Below are 21,784 nucleotides of genomic sequence, written 5' to 3' on the forward strand. Positions count from 1 at the left end.
CACTCAGAAGGGTGGTGGAAATGGGTGATTGACTGACTGATAGCTGTTGATGACCGCAAACGACTGCAAATGGTTTTGCATGAAAAAGCAAGGGTTGAGATGGCTGAAGATCGCTTATCATGTATAATGAGATAAGAACCCGATATCTCTGTTCAAACCAGGTCCCTCCATGGTTTTGAGCTTGGTGATAAGTTGCAATTCAGCAACTTCTCTTTCCAGTCTATTTCTGAAATTCTTTTGTAGTAAGACAGCTACTTTGAGATCTTGTATAGAATGTCCTGGGAGATTGAAGTGTTCTCCTACTGGTTTTTCTGTCTTCTGGTTCCTGATGTCAGATTTATGTCCATTTATCCTTTGGCGTAGGGTTTGGCCTGTTTGTCCAATATAGAGAGCTGAAGGGCACTGTTGGCATTTGATGGCATACACAATGTTAGAGGATGAGCAATTAAATAGTCCTGAGATGGTATGTTGGATGTTGTTGGGGCCAGTAATGGTGTTGTCTGGGTGTATGTGGCAGCAAAGTTGGCATCTGGGTTTATTGCAGGCTCTGGTACCAGTGTCCATGTTAAGTCTGGTGGTTGTATTATTGTGGGTGAGGAGTTGTTTAAGATTGGGTGGCTGTCTGTAGGCAATGAAAGGTCTTCCTCCCAGAGCTTGAGAAAGGGAGCTGTCATTGTCCAGGAGAGGCTGTAGATCTCTGATGATGCGTTGTACTGTTTTAGCTTGGGAGCTGTATGTGATGACTAGTGGTGTTCTGTTATTTTCTTTTTTGGGTCTGTCTTGCAGCAGGTTCTCTCTAGGTATCTGTCTGGCTCTGTTGATCTGTTGTTTAACTTCATCAGGTGGATATTTTAGTTCTAAAAAGGTTTGCTGTAGATCTCTTAGGTGAGATTCTCTGTCTGTAGAGTTGGAACAGATGCGGTTGTAACGTAAGGCCTGGCTGTATACGATGGATTGTTTGGTATGTTTGGGATGGTAGCTAGAAGCATGTAGATATGTTTGTCGGTCAGTTGGTTTTCTGTATAAGGTGGTGTCTATACGTCCATCCTGTATTTTTATAGTAGTGTCCAAAAAATGTATTTCTTGCATAGATTGGTTCATTGTTAGGTTGATGGTGGGGTGAAAGTCATTGAATGTCTGGTGGAAGGTTTCCAGGGTCTGTTGTCCATGTGTCCAGATAATAAAAATATCGTCAATGTATCGCAGGTACAGGAGAGGTTTGAGTGGGTAGGAGTTAAGGAAACGTTGTTCTAAATCTGCCATGAAGATGTTGGCATACTGTGGGGCCATGCGGGTGCCCATGGCTGTGCCGCTGATCTGGAGGAACAGGTCATCACCAAATTTGAAGTGGTTGTGGGTAAGGACAAAGTGGCAGAGTTTGGTAGCAAAGTCCGCTGTGGTTTTATCTGAAATGGTGTTCCTTATGGCTTGTAAACCATCATTGTGTGGGATGTTGGTATATAGAGATTCCACATCCATAGTGGCTAGTATAGTATTGTTAGGAAGATTGTTCAAATATTGTATTTTCCTCAGAAAATCTGTGGTGTCACGTACGTAGCTGGGAGCACTGATAGCATATGGTTTCAGAACAGAGTCCATATAGCCGGAAACACCCACTGTAATGGTGCCAATACCTGAGATGATGGGGCGTCCTGGGTTTCCTGGTTTGTGTATTTTGGGTAGAAGATAGAAAGTTCCTGGCCGAGGTTCCGCTGGTGTGTTTGTGAGGATCTGTTCTTGGATGTGTAGGGGTAGCTCCTTAATAATCTTGTTCAGTTCTTTTTTGTATGCTTGTGTGGGGTCTGAGTCCAATTTCATGTAAAAGGCAGTATTGGAAAGTTGTCTGTGGGCCTCTTGGATGTAATCAGTTTTGTTCATGATGACGACAGCTCCACCCTTGTCTGCCTCTTTAATTATAATGTCTGGGTTGTTCCTGAGATTTTCTATGGCTCTCCTTTCAGCATGGTTTAGATTTTGTTGTAAGCGATGGTGTTTTCTGGTCACATCCGTTTGGATTCTGTGGCGGAAGCATTCGATGTACAGATCTAGTGTGGTATTGCGTCCATCAGGAGGGGTCCATGTGGAGTCCCTTTTTGTGTAACTTCTTTTCGGTGGTAGTTGGTGGTCAATGTTCTGTTCATTGATGCGTTTGGAGGGTGATGGTTGTTCCCCAGTAAGTTGAGAGGTGTTGTGTTGTGGGGATGTAGTTTGTTCTACTTTGTCTTGTTCTTGTGTGTGATGAAAATACTCCTTCAGGCGTAAACGGCGGAAAAATGCTTCCAGGTCCCCGCAGAACTGAATCATGTGTTGGGATTTGGCAGGGCAGAATGATAGTCCCCGTGAAAGGACGGATTCCTCAGCTGGGCTGAGTGTTTGCTGTGAAAGATTGACAATGTTGTTGATCTTGTTTTGATTGGTGGCCTGTAGGTTGGAAAGGTTGCAGAGTTTTTTATTTTTCTGGTTCTTCAGTAACTCCAGTTGAGAGTGGTAAATGGTTTGTTTTTCCTTGTGGAACTTCTGCCAGGCCGGGTGATTCCTGATGGAGTTCTCCAGTGCAGAGAGTTCCTCCTTTATTAACTTCTGTTTAACTCCTTTATTAACTTCCTACCCACTCAAACCTCTCCTGTACCTGCGATACATTGACGATATTTTTATTATCTGGACACATGGACAACAGACCCTGGAAACCTTCCACCAGACATTCAATGACTTTCACCCCACCATCAACCTAACAATGAACCAATCTATGCAAGAAATACATTTTTTGGACACTACTATAAAAATACAGGATGGACGTATAGACACCACCTTATACAGAAAACCAACTGACCGACAAACATATCTACATGCTTCTAGCTACCATCCCAAACATACCAAACAATCCATCGTATACAGCCAGGCCTTACGTTACAACCGCATCTGTTCCAACTCTACAGACAGAGAATCTCACCTAAGAGATCTACAGCAAACCTTTTTAGAACTAAAATATCCACCTGATGAAGTTAAACAACAGATCAACAGAGCCAGACAGATACCTAGAGAGAACCTGCTGCAAGACAGACCCAAAAAAGAAAATAACAGAACACCACTAGTCATCACATACAGCTCCCAAGCTAAAACAGTACAACGCATCATCAGAGATCTACAGCCTCTCCTGGACAATGACAGCTCCCTTTCTCAAGCTCTGGGAGGAAGACCTTTCATTGCCTACAGACAGCCACCCAATCTTAAACAACTCCTCACCCACAATAATACAACCACCAGACTTAACATGGACACTGGTACCAGAGCCTGCAATAAACCCAGATGCCAACTTTGCTGCCACACACACCCAGACAACACCATTACTGGCCCCAACAACATCCAACATACCATCTCAGGACTATTTAATTGCTCATCCTCTAACATTGTGTATGCCATCAAATGCCAACAGTGCCCTTCAGCTCTCTATATTGGACAAACAGGCCAAACCCTACGCCAAAGGATAAATGGACATAAATCTGACATCAGGAACCAGAAGACAGAAAAACCAGTAGGAGAACACTTCAATCTCCCAGGACATTCTATACAAGATCTCAAAGTAGCTGTCTTACTACAAAAGAATTTCAGAAATAGACTGGAAAGAGAAGTTGCTGAATTGCAACTTATCACCAAGCTCAAAACCATGGAGGGACCTGGTTTGAACAGAGATATCGGGTTCTTATCTCATTATACATGATAAGCGATCTTCAGCCATCTCAACCCTTGCTTTTTCATGCAAAACCATTTGCAGTCGTTTGCGGTCATCAACAGCTATCAGTCAGTCAATCACCCATTTCCACCACCCTTCTGAGTGATCCCCCCTCCCCATCCCCACCCCTCCCCACCCCTTCTCTACATAAGTGCCTGGAAACTTCCATTTCACTGTATCTGAAGAAGTGTGCATGCACACGAAAGCTCATACCAAAATAAAAACTTAGTTGGTCTTTAAGGTGCTACAGAGATATACTGTCTCTGACACTGGAGGGAGTGCACGGCCATCATGGCTAGTAGTGATGGATCCCCTCAACTGCCATGAATTTGGGCAATATCCTTCTAAAACCATCAGCACATCTTGTGGTGGTGAAGTACTATGTGTTTTGTGAAGAAGTGCTTTCTTTTGTCTTGACAGAATCTTTCAAAATTCAGCTTCATTAGATGGGCCTAAGTACTATGAGGGAGGGAGAAAAGCTTATTCTTTTCTACTTTATCTACCCCTGCATAACCCTATACACATCTATCAAGTCCCTCCACTTTGCCTTTTCCCCTAAACTAAAAAACCTCAAATGTAACCTTTTCCCAAAGGAGAGTTGCTCCACACCATTGATCATCTGGGTTGCCCTTTCTGAACGCTTTCTAGCTCTAAATCAACCCTCTTTAGGTTATGAGGCTAGAACTGTACACAATATTCCAAGTACGATTACACCATAGATTTGCAGAATGATGTGAAATGTAGGCCGTTCTGTTTTCAGGTGGTCTTTTTTCTTCTTCTTTTTCTTTTTTGATGTCCTGGTTCCCGCCCCAAACACCACAACCGAAGGACTTAACGTGTGACTGGGAAGAAAGCTTTATTCAAGGCTAACAATGGTACAAGTCAAGCTACAAGGGAAGAACAGCAAAGGCACACCTAGACAATTCAAGACCAGTATTAGGACAGTGCCAGATTTAGGATGGATCCCCTGCACAGGGGTGCAAAATAACAACAACAACACCTATTGTTTATACGGGTTCCTACTCAAAGTTAGGGCCCAGTCAGGCAGGTGATTGAGTTGCCACAACTATGGCACAGTGCTCTTGAGAGCATACACAGAATGGAAGGCAAGAGAGGAGGGCATGAAAATATTTAGGGGGCACCAAAATTTGTCCTCACTCAGGGCGCCATATTACCAAAGTCTGCCCCTGATCAGGAGTCAAAGACTGGATGGAAGCTGCAAAGATGTCTCAACAAATGGTCATGCCCCACCCACCAGCTTTTAACAAGAGGCTTCTCTAAAGGGTGCCAACCAGTTCTCAGTGGTGGAGGTTTTATTCTTGGTTTTTATGTTGCTGCATTTTGTTTGATTACATTTTATCATATGCTTCCTTAAATCTCTCAAAATCATATTTTTAATTTTTAAAAATAGTTTTTTATATAAAAACTCTGCTACATTTATTTTTACTTACTGCATTTATCGGAGACCCAGAACAAACAGAAAGAGTCATGCCTTACTCAGTTGCATTAAAAAAAACAGGCTCTGAAAAGAGAGAGGCCTTATGAAAGATTGTATTACTTGGAGGTAAAGTCTTATTGTGTTTGTTAGGGCTTCTTCTCAACGAAGTGCACATAGTCTGTGTGGTACCAAAATGGCTTTAGAACACAGAGAGACTCATTTAAACTGATAAATTCTTCCATTTTTCAAACGGTAAACGAAGAGTAAGAAAAGCACATAATGTTAATTGCACTTGCAATTAGGAAAAATTGATATAAATATATCTTAGGTAAACTGAATATTTTTCTTCCTCTTCTTGGCATGAATCTTAAATCAATTTATTCATGAGAAGAGCTCCACTGAAATCACCTGAACAAGCAAAGTGTGTTCAGCATCACAATGGATAATTTCTACTGATGTAGCTTGATTAAAGATTGTGTCCAGGACTTGGTGTCCAAGACATAGATGAAAAGTAATGAAATACTTCTGATTTTGATGTAATTTGCATCTCTATTCAGACAGTTTCTTGCTTGTCAAAAATGCAAATTTCCTCATGGAAACTGAAATGCACAAAATTCAGCTCAGCTCCAGTTTAGATTACTGACAACACAATCATATGCATGTCTACTAAGATGAAAGTTCTCTTTAGTTCAATGAGACATACACCCATGTTAGTTTATGAAAGACCGAAGGATTAATCACATAGAAGAGATGGAGGGCTTGGGTACTTCTAAATCAGGCATCCTCAGACTTCGGCCTCCAGATGTTTTGGACTACAATTCCCATCTTCCCCAACCACTGGTCCTGTTAGCTAGGGATAATGGGAGATGTAGGGCAAAACATCTGGAGGGTCGCAGTTTGGGGATGCCTGTTCTAAATGGTCCTAGCAAACCCATGTGTGATTCAGTCATTCAAATGTAAACAGAGTGGTGCGGGATCCAGCCATGAGGAAGCAGCAATCATATAAGTGCAGAAATGGGCAACAAGCCTTCACTGAGTTACTGCTAATTTGGGGTGGTAGTGGATTCAGGCAGAGCACTTCACTGGCCCCAATCCAGCCAGCTACCCCTCACATGCTCCTACTGCTCAGAATCTATCTCTACCCTGTGCATTTGAGAATGTAGTCATAATGGCTCAAAGTAAAGTTGTTGCAGAATTTCACATATCTGCCAAGCGTGAGAGGACATAAGATATTCCAAGTGATTTTTTTTTTTAAAGAAACCACTTTTAAATGCTTAAAATAGCTGTTTAAAACTATTCTTTACTGGTAATCTTACTGTTTTACTGTAAGCTGCTGTGAGGTTGTAGTTGTTTTTACAGCCAAGTGGTGTATGAATTTTTTTTTTGTTTAGTCGTTTAGTCGTGTCCGAATCTTCGTGACCCCATGGACCATAGCACGCCAGGCACTCCTGTCTTCCACTGCCTCCCACAGTTTGGTCAAACTCATGTTCATAGCTTCGTATGAATTTTATGAGGTAAAATAAATAAACTCAATAAAAATTCAAAACATTCTGGTGTAAGAACTATCATTCCCAGCATCTGTTTAAAAATACATATTTTTTATTTGTCCTAAACTATTCCACTGTAGCAGAGTTTGTTACAGTTACCTTCATCATCATATATGTGCAGAAATGAACAAGCCTTCACTTAGTTACATCACCATCATCAAAACTCTTTTAAATCTAAATAATACGCCTTTCAATCTAAACCCAATCTACCAATTTCTCTTCCCATTGTTCTCTCTTCTAAACCTCTGCAACTGACTCAGTTTTCAACTCAGCAACTGGTCCCTCCCCTCCCCAAGATCCCCAAAGTAGATCATCAATCTACAGCAGGCATCCCCAAACTTCGGCCCTCCAGATGTTTTGGACTACAATTCCCGTCATCCCTGACCACTGGTCCTCTTAGCTAGGGATCATGGGGGTTGTTGGCCAAAACATCTGGAGGGCCGCAGTTTGGGGATGCCTGATCTACGGCATAACCAAAAATATATGCTTATAATAAACATGCAATTTTGTAATATATTCAGTACCTATTACACAGTTGATATTGCCACAATACCATTCAAAAATCTGACAAATAGTGGGCAGAGGGAGTGGACAATAGGCAGGAAGATCTTCAGTTTGGTTTTTCTCATATCTTCTTCTGAATACTTTGTTTTTAACTGATTTCTACTGAAAATTTTAGAGTTTAATTATATATATTTTAAACAACTTAGAGGGTTTTTTTCAATTAAGAGGTATATAAAATATGTTCTGGTAAATAAAAATGAAATGACTGCTGCAGAAGTTCAAATTATATGAAGTGCTAGACAGTTTCCCCTATAACACCGTAGATGGCATCGGTTGCAAGAGAAAATTCCCTTCTCAGATTTGATGACTATATGTTGATAAATTGCCAAGGAATGACATCTGCAGATTTGATGGTCAATGAATTTGTCATTTATTGTGTAAACAGTATGTTATATTTAAAACTCTCTTTTTTAGCAGATTCATGGTCTCTGTTGAAGGAAATAGCTCTCGAACTAGCCAGATTTCTCAAGTAGATATACTACATTTTGATGTGAAGATTTAACGATCTCAACTATATGAAATCTAGCAAAGCTGCATGATAAATGTGACCCTTGCATTTCTTTTCTGGGAATGCAATATGTACATCCATCTGTAGAAAACTATTCTGATTCATTTACCTTAACGTTCCTAGCTTCTTTTAGACAGACTGGACATTTGCTCTTAGTATTTGATAGAAAAGTACCAGTTGCTATTTTTAATTGCTATTTATTTGGTGTTATTACTGTCTATTTCATTTTATTTCTATATTTCTAAGAGACGCAGCCACGTCAACTTCAATGCAAAGAAAAAGCAGTAGGCAGGCAGAGGAAACAGGGAGGTAGGCAAGTCATAGAATCAAATGTTTTGGAAGGTACCCTGAGGGTCATCTAGTCCAACCCTCTTGCAATGTAGGGATCTCAACTAAAAGATCCATGGCAGATGGCCATCCAAACTCTGCTTAAAAACCTCCAATGAAGAGAGTAAGTAAGTGGTGCAAGCGCTGAGTGATTGGCTCAGATGAACAGCCAGGAAGGGCCAGGGCAGCTCCCAGCAGCCATACTGCTCAGCTGCTACTGTGCACTTGCCCCCAAGGCTGCTGTTTTGGCTTCAGCCATGTCAGAGGTTATGGAGGAAGAAGCGTCAGCAAAGTAGGACTGTGGGTGGAGAGCTGCCTCAGCAGGGAAGGGGCCTCCATCGACCACCACTCCTTTTAATTCTCCTTCCCATAGCCACTGATGACAGTAACACAGCTCTTGGGACTGCGGTGAGCTGTGAGGGGGTGGAGTGTTTGACAATTTATAAAGAGAGGGGTTTGGAACTTGGGTTGATGGGTAGGCAAGCAATGGCCAGGGCAGCAGCCCCTGGTTATTTACAACATTTATATGCTGCCTTTCCAGTGAATTGTTTGAATTGTGCATGACTGCGCAATATGGTATGTATTGCATTTCACAGAGTTTTGTAACTAAACAAGACTGAGTGGGAAGAGGAGTGAGAGGTGGGTAGCAAGGGATGGATGCTAACAGAGTTAGCTTGTAGTTGGGGCTACAAAGATTAAGCTGTGTTCATGTGCACATACTTGTGCATTCTAAGTCAGGGGTGTAGAAACTGGTCACCCAGATGTCGATGGACTACAATTCCTATCATCTCTTACCATTGGTAAGAAGTTCATAGATGTCCAAGCCCAAATCCCATTTACACGTTTTTGTTTATACTGTATCGTTTTATAAAACTGACTCTTTAAAATGCCAGAAGCAGAACACCAGTGTTTCAGAGAAGTGCCACTTTCTCCCCTCCCTTTTGCTTAATTACTTCTCTGAGTAATTTACCTCTGCGTTTCATTATAATTGCAGCAGAAGGCAGAGAAACAATGAAAACAACTACTGCAAGTTCATTTACTTTGTTTCCCCGACACTTAAAATGTTCCTGTGGCACCAAACTTCATCAAGAGTTATTCTGCATTTAGTGGGCATCTATTTTTGCAGGACTTTTCACACATAACACAGTTCTATCCTGTCAGGGTGAGAAAACATGATAACTGTCACAAAGAAGGAAGGAGAAATAACTACAAGAGTGCTAATTTCAACTTCAATGGAACATTAAGCCATTACAATATTTCAGATATAACAAATGTATGCTAGGCTTGCAACCAACATATGCACAAGTTAAAGCTATAAACATTGCTTTGACAAATCATTCTTCACAGGCAACTTGCCATTTAACATGCAATTTATTTCCTAGTTTTACAAATGAAAGCTAGTAGCACATCTAAAAAGCAACAGCATGGTTTTAGAGGAACTGTGAAACATGTACTATGTTAACTTTTAATGCTGCTGAACTTTAGAGTATCCAAAGCCATAAGATAATTTTTGAAATATGGTTGGTACACTGTTTCTTTCAAGCTGGGTTTTTTTAAAGAACAGAACTGTATTTTAAAAGAATTGGATTCATTTTTATGTGTTCCCTTCTCTGTTTACTTACAGTTGATATTTTGCAGTGCATTAAAGTTAAAGAATTAAAAAAAAAGATTCCAATCAGAAAGCTAGCAAAATGTGTTTGATTTTGCCACCTCAGATTGTTAATACATAGAATATAGAATATAAATAGTATAAAGTAACACATACACACAATGCAATGGAAAATATTACCTTGTACCTTATAAAGTCCGGCAAATTGGTCCCTTGTAGGTTTATGGCCAATCAAGCTGAGGCATCCACCATTTTGAAGGGAAAGGAAGATAATGCTGGCCAGTTTCTCCTTCTGATGCAGCCCCTCCCCCAATTCTGTGTGAGAGGATTGTGGAACTTAAATGGGTCAGGCTGGCAATATCTCAAGGGCCACCTCTCCCCTGATAAACTAATCCAGACTTTGCAATCATCATCTGAGGCCCTTTTTCATGTGTCCCCTCCACAAGGAGGTGGCAACATGAGAACGTGCCTTTTCTGCAGTGGCTCCCTATTTGTGGAATGCTCTCCCCAGGGGGGAGGCTTGCCTGTCACCATCATTATATATATTTGTCCACTAGGCAAAAACATTCCTTTATATCCAGGTCTTTGGCCTTTAACGATCTCTGGCCTTTTAGAAGTAGCTTGGATGTTTTTAATGTAATTCTCTTTCCTCTTGGTTTTATTGTATTTTTATGTGGGTTTATTGGTTTGTTTGGTTGTAAGTTGCTTTGGGTTGCCCTGGGCAAGATAAAGCAACTGAGAAATTTAATGACTATGACAATGACGACAACGACAACAACAGAAACTTTCCAGAACAACATGGATAGTGGCAGAGTGTGCAGGGGGACAGGTGGGATCTGTGCTAGACTTACTCTCATGCACACAGTGCAGAACTGCTTTGTTGAATTGCAGTGCGAGAGGATTTCTTTGCTGGCAATGAACAGAGTGGGAGCACTTGCCTCCCATTCTTATCACTCTTAAAGAGTTATATCTGTCTTCATTCCAAACACATATGCATAGAGTTGGCACTATAACCAAATGTTGGAGTCATCATATAATTACCAACACTTAAAATACAATCCCCCAGGCTGGGGATTGTGGGTGGAACCAGCTTAGTCCAGGAGCAGACCCTAGCTAAGCTAAAATGTAACAAATAGGCCAGGCAAGGGGGAATCATACCCCTTTCCTAGTAAAATTAAACTAAAATATCCAGGTCATTTTCCTCCTGGTTAATTAGCAATCCCGAGTCATTAAATCACATATTGTGTTAGAGTTCTCTTATGAAGTAGGGCCTGAAATATGAAAACCTCAGCTGCTACGCTGCATCAATGATGCCATGGATCCATCGGTTGGCTAAAGTTTGTCACACATTACAATCCAGTGAATTCTAGGGACCTCACCAGGCTACACTACATCTCATTGGTTCCATTCTGGGTTTCATTTGGGAATTCTGAAGAGTGGATTTAACTTATCCTAAAATGTTTTCATACTTTTGGGAGCACAACCAAGTGGTTCTGCCCATCACTAGAGATGGGAACGGGAATACGTGTGGAACTTCAAAGTGGTGTTGGTTTTGGTAAGCTACAATGCCAGACATTTTTTAGTGCAGATCAAGTTACTGTTTTCTGTCATACTGTTCAAATTGAATTGCAGTAAACTACTAATCCGGATAAAGGCTTGATATGCAACTCATTATGATTTTGCTCCACAATGTATTCCTCATGTATGATTGTGAAGTACTCTGGAGCCTCTGTGGAACCTTCCAAGCACCTGAGTGCTAACATCCCATTCATTTTTATGAGCCTTCAATCAGCTGATAATTTTCAGAATTGTAAAGTTATATATGATTAGACAAGATCTGTTCACTGCATTCATATTTTACTTCTATAGTTATTTCTGAAGGCAGTGGAACTATTACAAGCAATCAGTGAGCAATCCCTTTAGTCACATTTAAAAAGAAATTGACTGAAGTACTTTTAAAACATTACAATCTGCTTCAGTATTACATAGCTGCAACTGTTTCTGAAAATTAAAGCCTGTTGGAGACCAGTTTATATATAAAGTAAAAACTGGTTTAATCTTTTGGCACCAGAGTACAACAGCAGATGGCTCAGCAATGCTATTTAATTAAAATAACCCCATTAATTTCATATTCTGTTTACATCTTACACCTGGGCAACAGTGTCTAACCTTGTGAACTTCCACATCGGTTGGCAGGTCAAAATGAGGGCAGTGGGTTTTGAAAAATAAGAAAACAACAAGAAAATGTTGCTGCGTGGGTTCTTGTTCAGAGTTCCAAACATTACCTCTTCCAGAATTTTCAATTATTTTCCTCCTCCCACTCCGTTTTTCAGACAGATAGTAGTCCATGACCACTAAGCATGTTCAATACTCACTGGACTGTTTTTGGCTTCTTTCCTCTATTAGGTTTTTGTTCCCCCTTTACAAAAATGTACTTATACAAAGCATGGACCTTCCTGAATCCTGCCAAGACTTTCCTCTTCCATATGAATGGCATCATTCTGGCTACATATGGACCAGCATTCAGAGAAAGAGTTGTTTTTAGTATACCAGGAATGGCTATTTTCTAAGCCTGAGAGCTGCAGTCCTTCCCAGCATACTACAAGGAGAGTGACCAAAAGAAATAGACATGCTTATCCGATGGCCTTGTGCACACAAATAAAGTACACATTCCACACACACACACACACATCAGATCAGATCACTGCACATTCACCCACTTCACCCACATGGACTACACAGAGCCCCCATGGGTGCACCAGAATACCACAGAAAACAGCACAAACTTTGCTGAAAAGGGAGGTAGAAGACAGGTAGAAAGATGTGATTTTCCTCCCCATCAGTGCATTCTATAGTGGAGGGCGAATGATTTTCTTTCACATCTGTCAATGTTGTGATAGAGAGGGAAATCACCTTCCTGGCAGGATGCATCAGATCCCATCAGAGCACTCCCATCTCCTAACAATGGTGGCAGGAACAAGAGAAGAGATGTGTCATTCACCACTAGAAATGGACTGGGGATTGGTGGGATGGAAGAAAGGCTTGTGGGGCTAGGCAGGGGGTTTGCCACCCATATGATATTGAAAAGTACCCTTTTCATATATGAACCAAAGCTCAATAGCAGGCATCCCCAAACTTCAGCCCTCCAGATGTTTTGGACTACAATTCCCATCATCCCTGACCACTGGTCCTGTTAGCTAGGGATCATGGGAGTTGTAGGCCAAAACATCTGGAGGGCCGCAGTTTGGGGATGCCTGCTCAATAGGAACAAATTATACATATTGTGAAGGATATTAAGGCTTGTCTGGAGCTTTTTTTTTAAAAGATAAAAAGTACCCACTCTAATGACTACATTGTCCTAGATAAAGGTCTTTCAGTAGTCTGAGGGCACTCTGAGGTGGAAAACTTATTTTTTATATATATACAATTCTTACCCCACCCTTTCTCCCTTAGGAGCTCAAGGTGGCTTACAATGATAGAACAGATTGATATTCAAATACCATTCTAATGTTTAAAATTATTTAAGAGAGCAGCAAAACAACTAAACAGACCACAGGGTGCATAACACTAGCTTTTCTGCAAATCATCATCTAAGGGCCTGAATGAGCAAATAAATCATCAATTTATATGTAAGCAATTCAACCATGGGGACATTTTCAATGTTCCTAGATGAGAGTTCCACAAGAAGAAGAGGAGGAGTTTGGACTTGATATCCCACCATTGTAAGTTTGGACTTGATATCCCACCATTCACTCCCCTTAAGGAGTCTCAAAGCAGCTAACAATCTCCTTTCCCTTCCCCCCCCCATAAACACTCTGTGAGATGAGTGGGGCTGAGTGACTTTAAAGAAGTGTGACTAGCCCAAGGTCACCCAGCAGCTGCATGTGGAGGAGCAGGGAAGCGAACCTGGTTCACCAGATTACAAGTCTACCACTCTTAACCACTACAGCATGCTGGCTTCCACAAGTGGGACGCCACCACAGGAAAAGCTCTCCCTCGGGTCCACACTCTCCTCACCTATGTAACTATGAGCTGATTGTCTGTTGCACAGCGTAGAGCCCTAGGTGATTGGTACTGGGGGAAGATGCTGTACTCGGGTCCCAAACTGTTTAGGGCTAGACCCTGAATTGAAACCAGCACCATACCAGCAGACACTGCAAGGTGATTCTCCCCCCTCTCTTAGTGCATAAGAATTCTTTCACAATATCACTTTACTGTGATAAACAACAATAATAACGGGGTGAAATCACTGGTGCCAACTTTAGCACCACATAAATGAATGAAACAAGTTGTTCCTGAGTCTGCATATATGTATATTAAATTTGTGACTGCTATTTTTGAACAGTGGTAGATTTTTTTTTAAGAAATCCTGATAAGGGTAGATGTAATGGACGATCCATTATAAACTCAGATTGGGTTATTTCCATTACCGTGGTTTGCAACATAATAACATCCAATAATGACTTTAAGTATGAATGACTTTCATGTGGAGTATTATCTATTAAAGCCATGAAATACTGTGAAATTCATCGCTTTTGACATAATCATGCCTGTGAAATCCACTGCTGAGGATTTATTGGGCATACATTGCCTCATAGCAACCATCACTTCAAGCCAGAAAACTACACAAAAAATTAGTGGTGTTTGGTTACTAAGCCTTCTAAAATCCCATTTTAACATGCCAGTTGTAGCCCTTTTCTTTGCATTTGAGAGAATCTCGCACTGCATTCCTACCAATATTTTAAAAAGTACAGTGGTTAAATTCCATTCAGGCAGCTGTCTTAAATTCTTTAAAATTACAACATAACTAAAGTATCTTTTACTGGTCTAGCTTTGGTTGACAGATATATATGCAACATTACTAGTAGAGATGTATAAAACCTGTCCTATTCTTCTGCTGAATATTAACATGCAGACATTTCCATATGGCTGAAAAAGGATACTGCAATTTCCAGATTTGTTCCTCATTCTTTTAAAAGGCTCAGTGCATGTGCATGACAGCACTAGTCAAAGACCTGAAGGGCTGTCACCCAAAATAGAGCAAAGACTTGTCCTGTGCTGTCTCAAAGGTCAAAACTAGATTTACTGGGATTACACTACAGGAGGGTAGATTTCAGTTAAACATCAGGAGAAATTTCCAGATGGTAAGAGCAGTTCAGAAATGGAACCAACCACCTAGAATAATAGAATCATAGAATTGTATGGGATCCCAAGTATCATCTAATCCAACCCCTGTGATACATAGACAGATAGCCATCCAAGCTCTGCTTAAAAACCAAGGAAGGAGAGCACCACCTCTTGAGGAAGTCCATTCCACTGTTGGACAGCTCTTACTGCCAACAAGTTCTTCCAGATGTTTTGCCGCAATCTCTTTTCATGTAACTTGAAGCCATGGTGGAGGTCTTCAAACAAAGAATCTCCTGTCAAGTACAGGATTGGGCTAATGGCCCAACAAGACCTTTTTCAACTTATATGATTTCTCCCTCTCCCTCTCCCTGTGTTCTGTTTTTGTTTTTTGGAACTACATTATACCAGGAGGGTGGGAAGAAACACTCCATATAAAGTGCTAATCAGCTGGCTAGCACTTACAATTGAAAGTGCTAACTGGATTGCAATGTTTCTAATGTCCAGGCTTAAATGCAAAATAAGGCACTAGATTGTCCAAAACTGTGGGGATCGGAACAGCGATGGGTATGCCTGATTGCTTGTGAAAGCAGAAATCGCAAATACTGGTTGGAAACACAAGAAGTTGCCTTATCCTGAACCAGTTTATCTAGTTCAGTATTGCCTATACTGGCTGATAGTGGCACTCCAAAGTTTCAGACAGGACGTCTTTCCAGCCATATCTGGACATATTTTTACATGTTCTGACAGGAGCAAAGCTGATTCCTGGTTTTGTTTTCCTCGTAGCAAACACAGACTGTTAACACTCAATTTATCTGAATCCACTTAAAGCCTCAATGTATACACAATGCACTGTACACGGCAGACATCTCATCTTAACCAAGATCTTTCTGCATCCCTCTCAAAACAGGAGCCAAAAAGGAAACACCCGCTACACAAACAGGTGGTGGCAGCTCAGTGACACTTGAGGTTCCCAAATGAAACTGGCAATGAAAGACAATTCAGCAATGCAAAGAAACTGGGTCAGAACCTAGGTTTGGACACAGAACAGACCCTCCCCATCAGCTTTTAAGAGCGTGCAAATGAGAACCTGAAGTAGGCTACTGCTTCTCTCTTTCCCTGGCCAGGTGATGGAGGGAGCAAGGAATGAAAAGGTGGAGATATATTTGAGGTTTTTTGAGGGTATGGGGGAGGAAAGGCTTGTGGTGGGAAATTCGGGACTGCATGGCAAAGCGAGAAGCCATGATGGCTTAAGGGTTTTTTTGTGAAGGTCCCGGCATTTTTGTGGCAATAGGAAACTATTTATCCAGCTTCTTACCCTAGAAATGGCCTAGAGGAAAACACAACACCCTCCTCCAGAGAAAAAGACAAACAATAATACACACAAAACCATGCCCAATAAAAGAGGGTGAGCACTCACCTTCATTGAACCCTGCATACAACCCCTCCCCCAAGCAAAACAACCTTATAGTCTCCCCTCTCCAGCACCATAGGCAGGCTGGTTTGGGGCATGTCCTGAACAGCTACAGCCACTCAGGCAGATTGCTGACAGCCTCAGCAGGGCCTAATCCAGATGTAAATACCTGCTGGAAACAACAGGCTCTTAGAGACAGATTTCTTCTACAAGATGGCAGGGAAGCTGTTGTTAGGCAATACCTCTCCCTGCTCTCCCCTTTTTACCTCCTTTTGCTGTTTAAGTGACTTTGATAACAGTCATGAGCAAAACCTAACAAGGATGTTGTTCTTCCTTCATTACCTACTTGGTCTTTGCCTGCTTGATGTGCAAATGTGCTATGAACAAAAAGTTCAGGAAATAACTTACATTAAGGGAGGTTAAGAAAAGTCAAGCTCAGCTACAGATAAATATAAGAAACACACAACAACACACATGGAATCCCATCCCCTTCCTATATACAGCACAGCTACCCACTATACCCCCACCTCTCTCCTCTCCTCTCCTCTCCTCCCTCTCCCTCTCTCTCTCTCTCTCACACACACACACACACCACATATTACACAATCTATCTCACACATTATCAGCACACACGATTGACAACCTCACAACTTAGTTATAACAACACGCTCTATGTGGTGCTTTCCTTGGGACTGGTCTGAATGCAAAATGATGCAAAATGCTGTGGCAAGACTTTTGAGGGAGACAGGCTCTGGCTACCACGTAACCTTAAAACTTATATCCATATGCTCCCACACCTGGTTCAAAGTTTCTTGCATTAATTTACAAGGCTCTTAGCAGCTTGGGTCTAGAAAGACCACCCAGTTCCTTATATCCCTGCCTGATTACTGACGTCCTTTTGGGGGGGGGAGCCACGGTCCCCGGTCCCCCGTGGCTCTGATGCATGGCTCATATCCACCAGTAGCCACATGATGAGTATTGTGGGCCCAACGTTGTGGAGATCAGACACAGTTGGACATCCAGAGCCTAGTGAAGAGCTTTTTATTTCAGCAGGCGTCATTTCTGTTCTTATAGTTAGTTTTCAACCAATTTTGTCTCTATTACTGTACACCACTTAGGAACAACTGTAGTTAAGTGATATAGAAATAGCTTAAATAAATAAAATTCATACCGCATATACAACACGTGTCCCCCAATTCTCTCTCCAATATGCACACAAGAAAAGCAGGTACTAACTGGAGTAGTGAACCTTTTCCAAACTCTTCATACCATAATTAAATTTGAGCTATTGACACTAGCAGCCACCTCTGTTCCATTGTTCCCTGACCTCTAACACTAGCAGACACCTAAACTTCTGTAAACAAACCCCGCCTTAGGAGCCCGGGGGGGGGGGTGCCTCTCTGCGTCCATCACTGCCCATTAGTTCAACACACCCATCTGCTTCTGGCTGGGCTTGATTTTTGTTACATATCCACACAATCACCCATTTTTCTTAATTATTTTTTCCTCATAAAGGCAACAGAAGAATCAAGCGCTCTCTGTCAACTGAAACAAAAGATAACTGTGCTTTTGGCCACTTTAAAATAAACTACACAAAATGTGTCAAGAGTTAACAAATAATGGTAAAATTAAACAAAATTCTAAATGTGGTCAGTGGAGGGAGGGGGGATGCTGACTTACAATGTGTTGCAAAATTATTGTGTTGAAATATTTGTAAGTTAATGCTTTACATCCTATAGATTTTGCAGCATAAAGAAACATAGATAGGGTCTGTTTTGTCTTAAGTGACCTACCGAGTATAGCTAAGGGAGGCAAATCACCAATATGACCTCTAAATGCATATTTTCTGTATTACATTCAGAGATTTGATGGTTCATCTCTCTTGTAATAATATTTAAATTATATTACACAGAAAAGTGCTGAGCTTAAACAAATGGTTGGTTACATCCTACGTTTAGCATTAAATGTTGTCTTTGGACATGAGAGGCTGTTCCTAGTAGTAAGGATATGATACCATGCAGAACAATAACATAACTTCTCTGCTGTTCTTTGCTTACCAACACAGGACTCCCCGGAAAGTGAATAGGTTCCATTGTCATGGAAACCGCTTCTGCACTCACAGTGGTACCACCCTGGGAGGTTAACACAGCGTGAATGGTTGTGACATTCAATGATGCCCTCTGCACACTCATCAATATCTGCCTCAGAGAAAAACACAAGCCAGCCAGGATATTAATTTCCTTTGACACCAACATTTGCGATACTTAAACACACACACTCTTCTAGAGATAAGGAAACAAATATAATACATATTTTAATGAATGGGTGGGCAACCTATCAGCAGCACACTGGAATTCCACCATCCCTTATCCTAAGTTCATTCTCTGCAATCCTGAGGACGAAACATTTACATTCTTTAAAACAAATGCAGGGAAGTTCCACCAGGGTTTTAATCAAGGGGCCACAAAAAAAAGCGCTTTGGTGACAGCCAGATGCCAATATCTTTTAACACAGCAGAAAAAGAAACGCCTTGTTCTAAACACTTTAATCCCCTTACCTACATATATTGTTAATTACTATTGTTAATTACTATTGTTAATTTGGAAGTGCAACTAAATGTTTAAGTAGGAAGTTGTTTTTTTTTTAAAAAAAGATCAACTAAAAACTGCTTCTTAGTTTTGTGTTGAAGCAGTTGGTTCATAGGTTGAATAATTAGATTAAATATATACCAAAATGGAAAGCTATGATTATGGTAATGATTGAAATGAATGTGCAAACTCTGTGAATTTAAAGTCAGACCTTTGTTAGAATATGCAGATTTGCAGGGGGGGAGTTAATTGCTGCTTATTTCCCCACCCCCTCAATGAAAGAGGGGACCTTTTGAGGGTGTGTGCATGTGTTTCGTTTTCTCCCACCAGTTTTGCCTGGGTTCAGCCATTTAAATCTCTTCTGCAATTCTCATGCTGCAAAACGGATCCATTAGACTGAACCAAGGAATTTAAACAGATTGATGGGGAGAGCTCCCTGCGTCACACAGAAGATCTTCAGGAGAGACAGTCCTCTCCCGGGGTGGCCTGGCACCTTCCCACCTCTTTTTTTTATTTAAGTCCCAACTGACAAAGACAGCCTGGGATCATGGGAGAGTTGCAAAGTCCCTTGGTCCCTGAGGCTGTCTCTTGATAGATTTGGCCATGCAAAATTGTCATTTTGGGGTTTTAATGCTCAGTAGTTGAGATAGCGTGAAGGTAGGAATTTTTGTCTGGCTCAGATTTTACTTTGTCTATGACGTAAATATTATGAGACCCTGAATTCAGTCTGGAGAACGATAGGTATCACTTTGAATTTCTGCACCTCAATGGAAAAGGGGGGCAGTGGGGAGAGAGAAAGAGAAATACTGAAAATGTTACTTCGTGTTGCCATTTCACAAACTGTAGCACAGTTAATATAGCTGGGCAGGATAAGAAAATTAGTACTCTTGGCCAAATTTTAGCTGCTAGATTAATAGTCTGGGAGCAAAGATAGATGTTCAGTATTGCTTTTGGTGTTTTTTAGGTGTAGTGAGTGTAATTTCTAGCGAAATTGTCCTTAATCAGTAGTTGTTATTTTAATGCCTGTTCAGCCTCTATAGCATGTGGTCCTTCAGATGCTGGACTCCCAACTCCCATGTTCTCCAGTCAGCATGGCCAATGTTGATGATGTGAGTTTACCACCCCTGCTGTATAGTATAATTTGTTTATGATGTTGTTTTAAATATTTGACCTCTCCCAACCACCAAAGTAATACGCTGTTTTGCGGAAGCAAAATGCCCTGAATCAAGCAATGACTCTGGCATCACCCAAACATGTATAAGTGTACCTCGGTTTAAGAACAGTCCGGTTTAAGAACGATTTGGTTTACAAATGCTGCAAAACCGGAAATAGTGTCTTGGTTTGAGAACTTTACATCGGTCTAAGACAGTGATGGCGAACCTATGACACGCGTGTCAGACGTGACACGCAGAGCCCTCAATGCTGGCACGCCCCCATCGGCCGATTTGGGCTGTTGTTGTTGGGTTTTTCCCCCTCTACTGGTATCTCTGCTGTTGCTGGTAGCCAGAGATTGGTTTTTTAACCCTTTCTGTGCTGTTTTTTCTGGCGCTTTGGCAGACTATGATTGGGTGTAACAGCGTTCGTTGTTTTACCCGTTCTGTGCTGGTTTTTTTGGCGCTTCGGCAGACTGTGTTGGTGCTGCGTAATAGTTCCAGCGAATGTATTATTCATTATTTATTTCTGTTCTCTCCCCCCCCAAAAGCGCAGCAGCTTTGGGGCATCCCCCCCAAAAGAGCAAAGCAACTTTTGCACCCCCCAAAAAAATCTCCAAAACTTTGGTCAGCAGCTCCCCCAAAAAAGCTCAACAACTCTGGGCACCTTGTGATAAATAAGGGGTTTTTTTTTTGTTTGGTTTGGTTAAATAATTAGTTTTTGGTTTATTAAATACAGTTATATATTACAATTATACATTTTTGTTATTTTAACTATAAATATTGTGAAATTATTGTTTTTTTCTCGAAGTGACACACCACCCAAGTTATGCTCGGTTTTTTGGCGAATTTTGACACACCAAGCTCAAAAGGTTGCCCATCACTGGTCTAAGAACATCCCCACATCCCCAGAACGCTCGATCTAGGGCTCTTTTGGGGGTCCGCGGTGCTCTCACGGCTCCCCCCTCCCTCACAGCACCAGGGATTCTCAGAGCTCGAGATTCTCTCGCCGGACAGCAATGGTGGCAGACCGGAATCCTAAAGCTAATAAAGTTCTAACAAAGATGCCAGGCTAAGAGCAACCTTCGTATTTTCAAAAGAAGTGGCAAGAGGGGACAGTGAAGTGACTCCCTTTTCCTACAATTCCAAATCTCACCCAGAGGGAGGAAATGCAGATCTTCCAACATAAAGAATGCTGTAATCAGAACCAAAACCTATCAAACAGCATACAAATTCATGAAACACCATTTAACAGTAAAATGCAAAAAGCCCTGCTATTTTTGTTTTTAATATTTTATTTTGTAAACTGCTTAGAGATGTGAAAAAGCAGCATAAGATATCTTAAGTAAATTAAAATGAATTGCAAATTTAGATGTGATGGGATCCTGTAGGATCCAAAAATGCATTTATGTGTCCTCTTCTTCCTGCTTAGTGTCTAAAGGATCCCCCAAACTCTTGCAAACATGCATAAAAAGGGAATTCTATAGTTGTCTGTTAGCTGCACATCTCTAAATACTTTCAACATAGACATATCATAGACATATCAGATTTCCTGCTTTCTTGATAATTCACATTTCTACTCTGCCTTATAACTTGTAATTTCAAAAACATTGTATCAGGACAAGTTAGAGAATATGACAAAAGAGGCAAATACATTTTAACAGCAAGTATGTGAGCAGCTGTAGATGCAATGAAGCAAATAAGAGCATACTTTTTATTTTTAAATTGGCAAGTCAGATCTCCCAAAGTACTCCAATAAACATGTGTTGTCTTTACAAAGGTTC

The 21,784-nt window shown here is 41.1% G+C and overlaps 1 protein-coding gene across 3 annotated transcripts in view; it reads right to left on the reverse strand.

The window, feature by feature from the left end:
• Nucleotides 1–21,784, reverse strand: part of NELL1 (neural EGFL like 1) — a 376,722-nt gene that overhangs the window by 22,313 nt on the left and 332,625 nt on the right. The window contains exon 16 of one of the 3 annotated variants that reach the window (XM_035117428.3): nt 18,319–18,459. The exons of the other annotated variants lie outside the window; for them this stretch is intronic. Coding sequence (XP_034973319.2) covers nt 18,319–18,459 — 141 coding nt within the window. The remainder of the gene's footprint in view (nt 1–18,318; nt 18,460–21,784) is intronic. 3 annotated transcript variants of the gene reach the window in all.

The sequence above is a fragment of the Zootoca vivipara genome, chromosome 1 (assembly GCF_965207765.1).
Source record: "Zootoca vivipara chromosome 1, rZooViv2.hap1.1, whole genome shotgun sequence".
Taxonomy (NCBI): Eukaryota; Metazoa; Chordata; class Lepidosauria; order Squamata; family Lacertidae; genus Zootoca; species Zootoca vivipara.